At 41.5% G+C, this 15,690-nt stretch overlaps 1 protein-coding gene across 5 annotated transcripts in view; it reads left to right on the forward strand.

The window, feature by feature from the left end:
- Arhgap10 (Rho GTPase activating protein 10) overlaps positions 1 to 15,690 on the forward strand; it is a 242,164-nt gene that overhangs the window by 187,729 nt on the left and 38,745 nt on the right. For all 5 annotated transcript variants that reach the window (XM_051205929.1, XM_051205931.1, XM_051205930.1 and 2 more), the window contains one exon: positions 6,617 to 6,767. In XM_051205929.1, the coding sequence (XP_051061886.1) occupies positions 6,617 to 6,767 (151 nt within the window). The remainder of the gene's footprint in view (positions 1 to 6,616; positions 6,768 to 15,690) is intronic.

The raw sequence follows: 15,690 nt of genomic DNA on the forward strand, positions 1-15,690 counted from the left end.
GACCTAATAGTGTAGATAATCTCCATAGTTACGCCCAGGTGCTTTTACCTCTTGGTGATTCTAGATCTTGTCAAGTTGACAACACAGTGGTCAATGTTTATCTTCTAAGAGATTCTTTTAAATATTACAAACATTTGACATCTTAAAAATTGCAAACATTACCTTCTGTGTAATGTGAATGAATTGTAATTTGAAACAAAGTTTTTTTTTAGTAAAGAAAGAAAAGCCAATGCCATAAATTTTAGAAATAGTGGTTAATGATACAGAGATACCCACTGCCATGCCCAGTGTTACCCTTCAAAGTACCAGTGGTGGCTCTAAGGTGAGGATCTGCCCTCAGGGGTTATATCAGTGGGAGAATGAGTACTCCATGAGCTCTTAAAGAGATAGGCCTGTGTACTTAGAAAAAGTTTCAGATGATTGTGATAAATATTTTTCTTTGTGATTCAAATCTACATACTGAGTTTTGGAGATTTGATAGATCCTTGCTTTAATTTTTCCTGCTCGAAAACTAGTTACTCAGCCCACCTGTTTTCCAAAAGAAGATACTGTCAACCTTGAAAGCCTATGAGGTGAGGCCAGCTACTTCCAGATTTGTTTGCTGGGATTGAAAGTTTCAAGTGGCTTATGAAATAGGACTTTTAAAATCAGAGTTGATACCAGCTTCAGAGGGAACTTCCTTCAGACTCCCTGGGACTTTGGGACTGCATATGGTGGCTTCCTCGGAGATTTCTGTCCTACTTTCAGGATCAAATAATGTCTTGGGATACTCGAAGCACCCCAAAAAAAGTGAAAAGAAAAGAGCTGCCCTTCCAGATCAAAGCAGGGAGAGGGCAGCAAGCAAATAAACAAATAAACAAATAGTTGACTTAGAACATATTTTTGTTAATGTTATTTTTCATCTTTACTGTGAAGTTTTTATATGCAAAGGACACATTGAAGAAAAGTTCTCATGAGACATTGGATTTTCCTAAGTGAAGAATATTTGTAGATGTTTGGGTTATAGAAGGCGAAGGTACAGCTGTGTTTGGAAAAGTGATTTTGTCTGACTGTGGAAACTCGATGCTGGGTTTCCCAAATGTATACAGGTGCAGATGGGTAACATTGCACCTGGAGTGACTTTCTAAACTTTAGTAAACCATAGAACAGTGTTTTATAACTGGGAATGTTTGTTCACCCCATGGTGCATGGGTGGTGCTTCTTTGCTTTGGGCCAGAGAGGCTTCCTTTGAATAGATAGGATCAAGCGATTGGTGAGCATGTGGGGGCTTCCTACTGCCTTTTGGTTTTATAATATTACCAGAATTTTAGTGCCTGTAGTCCCATTGTCTCTGCCAAACGCCATGGAGCCTGCCTGTGATTTGGAGTGTGTGGCTGTGAGGGCATGCCCCTCTTTGTGAAGGCTGATTTAGTTGACCACCAAAACTGCTAGAGCAGAGACCACAGTCAGCTGGGCAGTGTGATCTCATCTATGAAAGCTACAGAGGTTGTATCTGTTGAGGTTTGGGAATGTGTCCACACATGATTTCCAACAGAAAGCTTAAAAGTAGGAAGAAAACAAAAATCATATCAATTTTATAAATGTGCCAAATAAAATTTCTGTTTTTTTTTTTTTAACTTGTAAATTGTAAAAATTGTAAAGGTGTTTTTCAGAGGGGACATGCAATGTCAGGGCCACCATCAGATTCTGAGTTTATGGGAAGAATGCACAGAAGAACTGTGTCCTTTAAGTTCTCAAGTCCCTCTCCAGTCTCCCAATCTGACAGGTGGCAGCCAGACCCATAACATGCTCCTGTTGTCTAGCCTCAGGGGCCTCATTAGCATATGAGAGCTCTTTGAGGCACTGCTGCAGTGAGCCTATCTAGATGAGTAGGTCTTTTGGCCCTTGGCCCTTGGTGGCTCTTTGGTTCTAGGATGACATCTACTGCCCACTGCTGTCAAATGACAACAGCATGATATTTCCATATAACTCACATAGCCTCCTGTGTACCATAATCACCTCCCCATTGCTTAACAATACCTAGTACAGTATAATAGCTGTATAACTAGGTACTACATTGCATTTTAGAGAATAACAAGTAACTAGATAAAGTCCATATATATATATATATATATATATATGTATATATATATTCACCACAGGGATAATAGTTTTCTTCAAATATACTGTCTCTTTTGACTGTACTCTAGGACAGACCTGTGGAAGGACACTAGTGCATGTGCAAATCATACTTTGTTGGGCACAAAGGGTTAAAGCCAGCAGGATGCTAAATAGCCCTTGACTCTGAGGCCCTCCTGGGATAAGGCCTGAGTCTGGCATTGATGGGTGAAGGGAACAAGGGCAAATTCTCCACTGTGGGGACCTCAATTCACTGAGCTGTACAGAGAAGTTGGTGTAGGAGACAGCAAGGGCAATTTCCAGCCAGAGTCTGAGTTATTCGTGAACTTTAACCAACATGAAGCCTAGAGTTCTTAAGGCTGAACCTAGCTGTGTTTAACTGTCAGTCTCCATTATCAATTCTAGTTGAATGCCCTAGAATAGACCCACATTTAGTCATAGGGTAGAGCTAGCTCAAGGCCAGACAGCTGGAAGCTGGTTTTCAGTTTTATTTGCAGTGTACAGGGTCCCCTTAGAGTCATCTTAGTGGCACAGCCTCACAATGATGTGTTTTGCTCACACTGTAGACTCTGAAGCTGAAAGTGACTTTGGGTAATTATGCATTTTAGGAAGATTAGGTATGTGCTCTTTCTCCCCACTCCCCATATTGGAAGTTTACTTGGGAAAGAGAATGAATGCATTGACTTGCTGCTGTCTTCTGGAAATCTATCTGCTTACAGAAGACACGATTTGTAGTCTAGCACATCATTGCGGAGGACTTCAGAGGAGTGGGGCTTAATAGTCACAGTGGAGTTCAGTGGCTGAGATTTACATTCTGGCATCAGGAAATCTGGTTAAATCTTTGTATATAAAGATTTTTTATATATACAAAATATAATGTATAATGTCAGGCATAATCACATGGTAAATAATTGTAGCTGCTGCTGGAATGTTCAGGAACATGCAGACAGAACTGACAGTCTTCCTTTTGTGGTGAAAAGGACTGGATGCCTGCAGAAACACCTATGTGAAAGAGAATGACTGTTCTTCAGATGTTGCTGATTGGAGTTGGGCACTGATGCATACATTTCAGAGATGGTCCTTGTGGCCCATGATGGCGTGGCAGGAAGAGTTTGCCGAGTCCCATGCAGGAGCATCTACTTCATTGCATCTGAGGAGCCCGTGACTGTGAACAGCAGTGACAGACTTCTGTTTGGGTTAGCACTGTGAGGTGACCTGAGGTTGCAAACAGCTTCCTTACCTCATAAGCTTTGTTTTATTGCTAGGACTGTCTGGTCTGAGTTTTTCTTGTGCTGTAAATATGGAAGTGTGTGAAGAAGTTTTTAACCTTAAAAATGAAGTTTTGAATAATTTTGATCTATCCCTAAACAAAGGCAACAGGTGAATTAGGGCATTGGAAACAATAAGTGGTGTGTCACTGTGGTAAGGGAATAAAACATCCCAGAGAGAGACCTGTGATGTATGTAGTGGCTCAAAAGTGATGTTTTCATAATGCAGTGCAAAACATGATGAGTAGAACATTCTAGAATCAGATCACCAGAAAACAGCTCAGCATTTCAATGCAAAGAGTTTTGCTGGTTTCCTCTTGCAGACTCAGAAAAAAATATAACTTAAAACTATTCTTGCACATTGCGAAGAGTCACAATAATTAGTTTTGTTGCCTTGTGAGAGGAAAAAAAAGACATTGGGATTCATGCTACATTAGGAGGCAAGATGAATGTGTTTGAGGGGTGGGGTGGGCTTATGTCCACCTGCCCCAGTACCACTGTGTCTAAATAGTAGGCAGAGATTTAAATGTAAAGTTTTGGTGCTAAAGTAGGAAAATGAAGTTGTAACAGCAACCAGGTGGCTGTAAGTTTCTTCAGAGTCATGAAAAAAGCAGTCCATTTGTAACTGTCCTTTTAGCTCCTTGTGTGACGTCTTTCTCTGGAAGACTGGGGAAAACTGCTCAGAGTACTAGCTCTGAGAATATTGGAGATGGTGGGAAATGAGCAGCGTCTTGTGCAAACAGTGGTTAAGCTGCCTCATAGAGGTCTGAATTCACTTCAGTTATTTGTGCATCATGGCACAAATGGAGGTTGGTACCGTTTATTCTGAGTCCTGTGTGCCCACTGCTGTATTGAATGATGAACCGTGAACATCAGTTCTGTCATCGATCTCAGCCTTCAGACCTGGGAGGCCCCCAAGCCCAGACAGTGCTGCCTCTGGGGATATCTAAACTTGGTAACTGTACTAAGGTGGATGGTGACTAAGCTTTCTGGATGCCGGTCCCTCAAAGAATTTTATTAAGGCATTGATTGGTAGCTGGAATCTGAACCATCATATGTATAAATGGGATGCGGCATGGTCTAAAGAATTTACAAGATGTTAAGTGCCATTTTTTTTCTGAATGTTTTTTGTGGTTGCTGTTGTTCTGATGTTTGTCTTTAGTCCTGACATAGTTGTCTTAACAGTGGGATGATTTCCAAATCAGTGTTTCTTTGCTTTGGCTATACAAAAGAATGACCCAGGAGCTTTAAATTGTAAACCAAAGAACACAAAAACAACTGGAAGGCATAAATTCTGGTGCAAACCCAGTCGTGCCTGAAGTCTTCTGAAGGCTATCTAATGTTTGACCCCAGCTCTTCATTCAGAACTGAAGTGCTGGGAGACTTAGTTCAGCCTTCTGGGTTTGGTAGAGCCACATTGGTCTGACTCTGCAGCCCCCCCCCACACCTCCTTCCCCATAGCCTTTGCCAAACATCTGGAGATGAGGAAGGGGTACAAGAATTGTCAGTACTTGCACCACACTGTCTGTGTGGTCTTTCAGAAACACCTGATTGGAAAGTTTCCAACCACCCAGTGCCAGTCCTTGGGGGTCTAGGTTTCAGTGCTCACTGGTGCATTGGAGGTCCTGGCCCAATGTTGTGTTTGGTTTCCTATTCTGATAGTGTCCTGGGGCATCCACCATGTTTGTAAAAAGCAAGCACAGACAAATTTGGGGCTTTTATGAAGTGTGGTCATGGTGCTGTTCTCTTTGAGTGGGAATATGCTTTCCCATTGTCTCTCGTCACTGTCCTTGTGTGCTTTTACACCTCATTGCTCCTGTCCCCAAATGCCACTACCTTTTTTAACTTGAGCAGTGACAATGACAGCATGACCACCACTGGGCCAGCAGTCTGGGCAGCAGATTTTCAAGGCACACCTGAGTTCCCTTTTTGCCAGGGCCCTGTGGACTCCAGATTCTGTGGAAAGACAGTATGTCACAGTATGTTAGTATGTTACCAGGTACAACAGCAGATGAGATTCTCACTAGCAAATATTGGTCCATGGCAACTTAAATAATCTTTTATTCTGTTTATACATGAGGGGGCAGTGTGACACTATAAAGCAAATACATGGGTAAATGAGCTTATTTTTATTAGTATATAGTGATTTTTAGGTGAGAATTTCTAGGGTTTTTAGTTAAAATCCTTCACTGTCAGTCTTCCTGTGTAGATAGACATACATGTAGGTGGCAACTTCACTCAACACACGACTCATATGCTTGCTTTTGTTCAAATGGGTAAGTGGTAATTGCAATGCCTTTTATTGAGAGTTTACATTTGTGTTCTTTTAAAGCTAGTTGTTTGCTTCTTGTCTCACCTGGGAGAGTGTGTCTGTCCTCTGCAGTGCAGATGTATCGGGCTGATGTCTCTAATGTTTTATTTCATGGCTTCATTGAAGGCTGGAGTTCCTTATGTTGAAGGGAGCCTCTCACCTCAGGTCTTGGTGGCTAGGGAAGGTCTGTGATAAATAACCGCAATGTGACCACTTCTCTTTATGACACACATATTACTTTGTCCAAGGAAAACATATTGTCAAGCAAAGAAGCAGCACTTTTTAATTAATGTTATTATTTCTGATATATGAATGACACTATAGATAAATCACAGTGCTGATGTTCTGGGCTTCAGAAAATAGGAGAGAAAATTATTAAGAGGGGTTGGTGTTAAATGAATTGGTGAAATCTATAAAACATTAAATAGGAAAATTATGAAGACTGTAAATCAGGTGATATCATAGGCACAGCCTATTTTTAAATCTATTAAAAAATTTGTAAATGGGTGTTTCTGTTTATGTTATTAGGGCAAAAACAAAAACACAACAAACAAACAAAAAACAAGTCCAGTATTTTGGCATAAGAATAACCTCTGTGAAACTTTGGGGTACTTAATGATTTAATACTGCATCCTGGATGAAGAGCCATAATTGTGTCTACTCCATGGTGAAAACCATTGTACTTGTTTACTTTGGGGGGGGGGATAATGATTTGGTGCTGTTTTAACTTTAGTGCGATTCTTTATTTTGAAATTTTGTATTAAAAAATGTTTTCTGATGTCAGATTCAGAGATTTGGATTTTGGCTCTGGTCTGTCATGAATGAACCCCAAATCTAATGCAACTGGACTAGGCTTTGCTATAGCAATGTGCAAGTTTCACTCATGGGCATCCATTGTCATGCTTATACCCAATGGCAGATATTTCGGACCTCGCCAGATGCTGCATTCCCTGAGCCCACCTGCCTGTCAGCTTCACCTCCAAATGCTCCACCACGGCAGTCAAAGAGACAGGGGCAGAGGACGAAGAGGCCAGTGGCCGTGTATAATCTTTGTCTTGAGCTGGAAGATGGTAAGATGCGGATTGTTGTTGTGCTGGTGGCCTGCTGATAGCACAGCTTATCATATGCCCTCTGGGCAGGCCCCAGTGTTTCAGTCTCTGTTCTGATTTCTTTCTCCCCTAAATTGTAATGTTTCAGATTAACAGGGAGGTTGATGTTTTCTGGTCAGGGAGAAAAATGTAAGTTTCTGTTTTGTGTTTGTTTTTGTTATGCACAGTTCTTTTTTTACTTTTAAGACAGCTTAAATTTCTTTTATTGGGAAACTTGTGTGACCTCCTGTGAGGTTACATAACCTGAGACAAATGGAACTAAAATTAAAGCAGATCTTTGATGTGAGGAGCTAGTGGGGCCAATCCACTGTTAATGTGCCTGGATTAACGGTATAGGTTACTACTATGGTGGGGCTTGGCTTCTGCACCATTCTGAACCCAGTGGACTGCCATTCTCAAAAGGGAAAGCTCTTAGTTGTCTCCAAAGCCCAGGTGGCAAATTGACCTGCCTTTGAAGTTAGGCTGCAGGAACTGGGTTCAGTGGACCTGAGGCAGATGGTGATGCCCATGTCCCAGCCAAACTGTCCTTGCCAGCTCTCACCTCATAGCCTTGTCTGGACTTTAAGGTCAGAACCAAGACTGTGAACCCCACAAGGGCTGATTGGTGATTTATTCTCACATGTGTAGAGAATAAGATGATATGATGTCAAAGCCTGCCTTTTTTAAATGGGTATTTCTCCTGTTGAGTCAGCTTTCCAAATTTAAGGTCATTCTTGATTTCTCTTCTTGCTGCAATCCCGTAAGCCTTTATTATCCTTCCCAACACCTCCTATGGGTATGTTGATCAGGACCAGAGTATAATACCGTCATCATAAACACACATTCAAGAGAAAAGTATCATCAGTTAATGCACTGAGGTGACAACTGTCCTCAAGTGACTGAGGGTACATGCAGAAAGACCCAAAACACCTCTGGTAACAATACTGGGGGTGAGATGTTCTTGGTTCTTTCTGAATCGCTTGCCGGGTACGTGCACATGTGACAGAAATACAGTCAGATATTATTTTTCTGTTTCCTGGAGAAAGGCATGAGTCATGAATATCAGGTTCTGATTTGAGAGAGAGTGTGTCAGAGATCACTCTACACCCATTTTTGAGGAGTCTCCTGTTGAACTTGGAACTCATTGATTGGCCCCCACCTTTTCCCAGTGCTAGGGTTATAGGCCTGTATGACCATGCTCAGCTTGTTGAGGGTTCTCAGCAGCCACACTCCAGTCTCTGGGCTTGCTCAGCAGGTGCTTTACTGATGGCACCATCTCCTCAGCTCACAGAGTTGCTCTCCAGGCTTCCTTCCCACTTGTGATCCCAGATAAATTTTTTTCTCTTCTCACTTTCATTCTTTGTCAACAAAGGCGCTAAAAAGGAGTAAACTTGACTGGTCTGAGTTTCACTTTCTCTTACATCTCACCTATCCTCTGGTAGAAGTGTTAATAAACAGTGAAACAAGCAAATGCCAGAACTAGGAGAGGAGTAAGAAATGCACACAATGCCACAAGATACCTGACTGGCCTTCAAAGAAAGCAAAGCTAACCGTTTTGTTTTATGGTGGAGATGATCTAAGTCAGGCATTGTCTGGAATCACAGCCGCATTCTGTTAGTCTTAGGAATGAAACTGTATCTTAATAATCTATGGAAGAGTGGCTCCCTTTCTGCGCATAGTTTGTGAATGAGGATTAGTGACTGAGAATTGTTTGTTATTCATATCTTTGGTGGAAAACTCAAGATGGCATATAGCGTATATTGCTCCTAAGTTTCAGGAAATATATTTTTCCTTAGTGCCAGTCAAATGCTCTGCCATTGAACCACAATCACTCCTAATGTCACACTTCTTAAATGCTACTTAATTTTGAGGGGAGAAATATCAGTTTTGCATTCCCTTTATTCTGTCTTATGCTTGTTATTTTATGATATTTAATTGCATATTATTTTACTGCTTTCTATTTTATAACTTTGCTATTTATTTTTGCTAACAATCTTGACTTTTTTTTAAAAACCTGTATGTATGTATTTATTTATTTAAAACAGATTTTTTTTTTAATACAATATAGGCTCATTACAGTTTCCTCTTCCCGAACTCCTCCCAGATCAAACCCATTTCCCACCCACCCAAATCCACTCCCTTTCTTTCTCACTCTCATTAGAATACAAACAGGTCTCTCAAAAACAATAATACTAGGATAAAATACAACTAAACAAACCGGAATAGGACAAAATGGGGGTGAGGGAGTCAAAGTAGTACACACACACAGGAAGTCAATAAAGACAAAGTTGTAAACCATAATGTGTAAGCACAGCTATAAGGCATATATATCTCTAGGCAAAACATTGTGAGACAGAAAGCAGCCCTGAAACGCCACCATTGTGTTGGCCGTCTACTGCTGGCTTGAGGCTGCTGTAGGAGGAAGCTGCTCTTGTGAGGGTGAGCAGGACTCTGCTCCCTGGGGATGGAAGAATGTCATTAGGAGTGGCTTCAGTGCTATGTTCTTGTAGCATAAAGTGTCTGGTTTCCACCTAGGTCCTTGGCCTGTCTAGTGTCCTCTAGTCAACCTTGACTTTTTTGTTTCTTTGTTTCAACTTAAACACACATGAGTACAGTGCCTATGGGGGCCAGAAGAGGGCATCAAATCCCCTGGAACTGGAGTTATAGATGGTTGTGAGATGCTGTGTGGGTGCTTGGAATTGAACCTGTGTCCTTTAAAAGAGCAGTCTATGGCCTTAACTGCTGACCCATCTCTCCAGTCCCAATATGCCGACCTCAGAGTTGTCATAGTGGAAGCACCCAAGTTTGATGATTCAGCAGCTTTTATATTACCCTGTAGGTGAGGAGGTACAAATCAGTTAAAAAGACTGTCCCTTTTATTGGTGGAGCCAAGCTTCAGATTGAGTTGTAAGAATGTGTGTATGAGGAGACTAGTGGAAAGAGTTGGGAACACATGTCTAAAAGGAGGCAAACAGGGGAAGGTACTGAAAAGCAGTTGATGTTAAGGTTTGCATGTTAAAAAGTCTGCTTCCTGAAAAATGCTATGTATTAATTTGGTTATGATTGCAGTGTTTTGAGAAAGCATTAAGCTGTGTAGCTCAGGTTGGCCTTGTACTCTCAGTGATGCTATCTCAGCTCTCATGATACTCACCACAGTGAATACCACCAGATTATACCCACTTACTGCTGTACTCTTGTTGCTGGACTGAGAGTGCCTTCTTCAGCCTTCAACTTCTGAGGGCTCAAAAACCCATTTAAAATATTTTTGGTATTCTCACAGTAGAGTCACTTCCTGTGTTTTATCCTATTTTGCTTAAATATGTAGTTTATTCAGGTAGAATATTGTAATGTGAATATGTACCTGTTCTCCTTGTCTCATTATAAAAGGAGGTAAATTTGACTTCATAAAATACAGAATAAATAGTTTTTGTTAAAAAGTTAAGTAGATTTTTTTTTACTGCTACGATTTAGAGGAGGATTTGAATGTGTAGATATTGCCTGTGATTTGGTCATAGGGTTGTTAGCTGAGCTTTTGCTATGCCCTATTTGCCCTGAGCCAGTCAGTCTTAGAGACTGCTTAGCATGCAGTTTAGCATCCACACAGATGCGAGTCTGTGAGGCCACTGTGTGGAGTTTGTAGACTTGTGGGGAGATGCCTAGGACAGGCCCCACACTGTAGAACCTACCTTGAAGCAGCAATGCAGCACCATGACACAGTGTGGATGAGCTCATCCCAAGGCTGAAAGTTGTCCAGTGTAAGCTCCATGGCTCATTGCTCTATAGAGCTGCTGTGGGCACATTTAGCATGAAAGTCATTACTAAAGTCGTCAGGATCAGGAAAGCCTGTGAGGCTGGTACAAAGTGATTTGAATATAGGTAACACAAAGCAAGGGAAAACAATTTTTGTCATATATGATCAAATGACATTCAACTTATCTGCAACTTAAACTTCTAGTTATTTCCGTAAAAGAATGACATGAATGGCAGTGATGAGTAGTATGTAGTTCTCTTAATTAGAGCAGCTATTAAATCTTCTTGCCTTTTATCTTATAGAATGCACATTGCTCACATTCCTGTGGCCCCTAGTAATCTCTTGAACTCCAAAGCTGCAATAGCCTGGCTGAGTCTGTTATGAAGTAGCAAAGTCCGAGGCAGGTCGCTCAGAACTCGGCTCAGAGTTTTGCTTTGGTTTCCTTGTCCTTGTCCTGTGTTTTTGTTTCTTTAGAACTAGCAGTAAAGCAGCAGAAGAGGCTAAGGCTGAGGTGGATGTTCACATTCTCCAGCTCCCCTGTGTCCATGTCCATGCTCCCTCTTGTATGAGAAAGGGCTGCTGTGATTGCTACAATTCACTCTAACATAGAGGGAAGTTTGTGAGCCTATGAGAGATGGCAGTGACCGATCTTATTTTCCTTTTGATGTGGGGGGGGGGGAGATAGAAGTCATGATTTAAAGAATTAGGAGGAGAGGCTTACCATCTGAGTTTTGACTGAGTTCTTCCTTCTTTCATACCAGCTCTAATTTTAAACAGAACTAGATGTTTATGAGAGTAGTTGTTACACACATCTTCCTGAAATAACTAGATAGATATTCTGTGCCTGTCTTCTGTTCATGATATAGCAGTTTTCTTCTTTAGGCAAGTTAAAACTGTGATTGAATTTGGGTTGAGGGCAGAATTATCTGGCAAGCCAATTGGCACGATACACTATTCTCTACTGTTGGTCTTTCTTGGGCACCATTGGGTTGGCGCTTTTAACATTTGGATGACAAACTGTTAACTGCAGCACGTTTTGTTGAAGATGTGTTATTGTAGGCCTGCAGCATAGTGGATGGAAGCAAAGGGGAATGAGCACATACTGTTGAAGGAGAGGCAGATGGAGGGGAGGCCTGACTCCTGGCACTTCCTTCTTGTGCTTGGGGAAGTGTCTTGTCAGGGCCAGCCTCCAAATACGCAGTAGGACAAAATTACCATGTCAAAGTCCCTTCAGCCACCATACCATGTAACACGTCATCAGTGAACACTTAAAGTGGTGGTGGATATTAATTTAGCTAACTTCAGGGAATTAAGAGAATTTATTTTGATTCGAAGGTATGAGCAAGGAAAGTGAAGATGAGGAAGCAGGCATCTGTGTAGTCTTCTAAATGTAGATTTGTCAGGTTAACTCAGCCTAAAGTATAGTAGGGAAGTATTCTGTGGTATCCCTAGCATATATAGATTTTTTTTAATCTTAAAATAATGAACCTTATTAACTGTTTAGGTTTCTGACACTGTCCTTTATTTTGGATTTTTATGGCAGTGAATGCTAGAATTGAAATTATGTCATATTCCTCACAAAGAAGTTCTGAAAACCTGTGTCATGCACACTACTTACATACTCAGGCTGATCTTTCTGCTTATACACTTAGGTTGATCTCTCAATTGCATAGTTAAAGTAATGGCATATCTGCTGCTGAACATGATGGACATGGTTGTTGGCTTATGTTTGACATGATAGTGACCACTCAAACCCCACTGTTTCTGCTAAGTAGTATTCTTAGAGACAGAACACTTTTAGCAAGGTGACTATGTTCAAAGGGATGGGAAGAATACTAGATAGTTGTCCGCAAAGAGAGGAATTCTGCCTCTGGAAAGGCCATGGAAAGAGAAGTGTTAAATGCCAAAGTGTTATGTCTTCATTGAGAAGGAATAGTCTTCATACTCATAAAGAAGACAAACTCATTTTTTCTGAGTATATTTTAAAGTTTTAATTAAAATATATTATCCCCCTCCCAAAACTCATGGGACCTTCATATATGTGAGTTGTGTACATATAAATATGCACACACACATATATATTTCATGTGTGTGTCTGTATGAAAACATGACCTACTAAGTCTTTTCAGTATTGCCTGCATGTGTGTTTCTAAGGCTGACCACTTGGTATTGTATCACAATCAGGGGCTTGTCAGTAGGGAAGATTAATTCTCCCCTTCCCAGCAGTTGTTAATTGACCATAGCCTTTCATGTAAGGGTGAGGCCCCATGGGATTTCCTCCACTTGTATTGGCATGTCCTTGTTTTACTCTGTCTTTTACAACATGTCCACTTTGATCCAAAGGCTCATCCCAGAGCATGGAGGCACCTCTGCCTGAACAGGCCAGAGCTGCCTGCTTGATATAGTGGTGGCTGTGTGTTCCCAAGAGAATGTGCTTATAAAGCTACTTTTCCCCATCCCTTTCCTCTCACCCCCCCCACATCCTCTCTGCAACCCTCCCCAATCCACTCCTCCTCCACCTCTGTTCAGAAAGGGGCAGGCCTCTCATGGGTGCCAACAAAGCCTGGCATATCAAGTTGAGGTAGGACCAAGCTCCTGTCCTTGTATTAAAGCTGGGGGGAGGCAACCAGCATGAGAAATAAGTTCCCACAAGCCAGCCAAGGCATTGAGGACAGGCCCTGCTTCCACTGATAGGAGTCCCACAAATAGGCTAAGCTTTATTGCTGTCAAACATATGCAGAGGGCATAGGTCTGTCCCATGCAGCACCATAGCTGTTGGTCCATAGCCTATGAGCTCCCATGAGCATGCCAGTTGCTTTTATGGGTCCCCTTGTAATGACCCTGAAGGGCACCCCCCCCAAGTCTCTTAAGATGTGCTTTTGTTAGGGAGCTATGGCTGCCTTTCCCACAGGAGTTAGCCAAAAGCATGTCCACCAACAGTGTGAGAAGTAGAAGGGCCACCGTTAAAACCACAGTTGGCATGCATCATCACCCATATCCTGTAGCTGTAGGCGTTTCTTGTGGACATATCTAACTAGTATCAACCAGTTTACTGTGTGGAAGCAGGTCTCCATCTTGGTGTTGGAAATGATTCTTCTTGTCATTTTTGCAATTGTTCAACCTGATATTTCATCAGTGTGCTCTGGGTAATAACTTCCTGAGTGTGGGTGCTTTTTACCACCCCCTCAGAGCATACTGTGATTTCTTGATGTAGAATTACAGTGCTGTAATGCTGAATCTGAGACCAGCCCCAAAGTGTGGCAGTCCATGTAGACAGATTATTTCTTAACTCATTTTTACAGTGCTAAGATGAGTGGGTTAGAGAAGACAGCTAGAAGCTTCAGGCTGTAATTGAGTTATGCAGTGCCAATAAATCATGCATGCTGCCGCCTCTGCATAGGCCTCTCCTCTGAAGCCTTCCATGAGCTCAGCCCCTCAATGCTAGTGAGAAAGCATGTAGACTCGACTGTGCTTCTGTGTGGGATGAACATTGTCCCCTTTCTCGGGAAAAGGAAAAAGGCTTTTTTAATGTCTTTAAAACACACATAGCTGCTACTGTGGTGAAAATAAGTTCATGGCAGGTAACTAGACTTTGTAGAAGAGAAAAAATTCCTTTAAAGCTGGTCTCCCTGTGGAGTGTGTTCTTTCTTCACTTCTAATAGCTTTTATTTTAATTTCTAGTTCTGAATTCAAGCAGCTGTCACTCTCTTTTTAGCCCTCTTTGAGAGTCTCGAGCGTAGGAGGTAGCCAGGCTGTCTAAGAAACATCTTTTCAAACCAACCACAGTATTGTTTATCCTGAATGAGATGGAAGTTTTAAGGCTGTCAAGAGTGACTGATTTGAAGTGTTTTCTATGGTAGCCAGGGCGATGAGAAGATATCTTGAAGTGGGGAGGGTATTATATCAATGTGGCCAATTCCAAATTACTTACATTACAGAGAACTCATGAAGACCCTGAAGAAACCTAGAAGAGGATAAAGGTGAACTTGGAGCTAAGGCATGTGCAACCCATGGCTGCTTCCTCAGTCCCTACCCACTCCTTGCAGTTATTGAGGAAGAGGAGGATTAAGTCTACACAGAGTATTCTCTCCCACAGTGTTTTCTAGGGTTTGTGTTTAGCCTTTAGTAGCTATGGGTGGCACTTCTGGGGCTTGACTTGCTTCCATGTGTCTACTTGTGGAGGAGAACAGTGTCACCTTTGCATGTTTAAAAGAAAATCTCTGCAACCTGTTCAAATTAAGTTTTTTGTTGCATTTTTGGAACTATGAACTTATATTTCCTAAGTTGTACAGGCCTTTTCAGGTGTGAAATGTAATTGTGATCATGATTTTATTTTTCTCTATGGGCCTTCATAGAAACAGTGGTTAATACTGTTTATTATCTTGGTTCTTTTAGAGAACAAGATTTACATACTCTTTACTGTTCCTATCAGTATTTACTAAGCTTAGGTATTCCTCAGAAGCAAGTACAGGTAGTATTCATCTCTCTGTGAAATAAAGAAATTGGAACACAGAGGGTCTATAGTTGGTCAGTGACAAGTCAGGACTAGCAGGCAGTGGCTCTAGAACTCTGGTGTTTCATGACTGTGCTGAAATGCAATAATAGAGTAAATCTTCACACCACACCCCATCCCATCAGTATGATTATGAATGAAAAGGAAATCGTGAGTCTCCTTTGAAGAAAACACCACTTAAGTACATGAATAAGCATAGAAGTCTAGGAAAGCAATCCACACTGACAGTGTTATCCTAAGGGCTTCAGAATCTGGTAATTGTGTTTATGTCTCTTTTAAAAAAAAGGATCACTTGTTATATATACATGATATATACATATGTATGCAAACAACATGCAGGCATTCATGTAAATAGATGTATGTGTATGGAAATCTAGCTTTTCTTTGCATTTCATGCTTGTTGTGTTGGGCGTTGGCTTAAGAGTTTGAAAAGGAGGGCTAAAATGTGGAGCCCTGAGGTTATGGCATAGGTGTCCCTGTAACCATGGTCAGTTCTGGCTGCTTGGTATTTTTCTTCCTGAGGTGCTGTGCTGAAACCACCTTCTCCCCCTTGGCCTTTCTGCTATTCATATTGCCCTTGCATTTGGGGGTGACTACTACTGGAGACATTTGGGCAGCAAAGAGTTGGGTTGAATGGTAGA

This window comes from Phodopus roborovskii, unplaced genomic scaffold (genome assembly GCF_943737965.1).
Source record: "Phodopus roborovskii unplaced genomic scaffold, PHOROB, whole genome shotgun sequence".
Taxonomy (NCBI): Eukaryota; Metazoa; Chordata; class Mammalia; order Rodentia; family Cricetidae; genus Phodopus; species Phodopus roborovskii.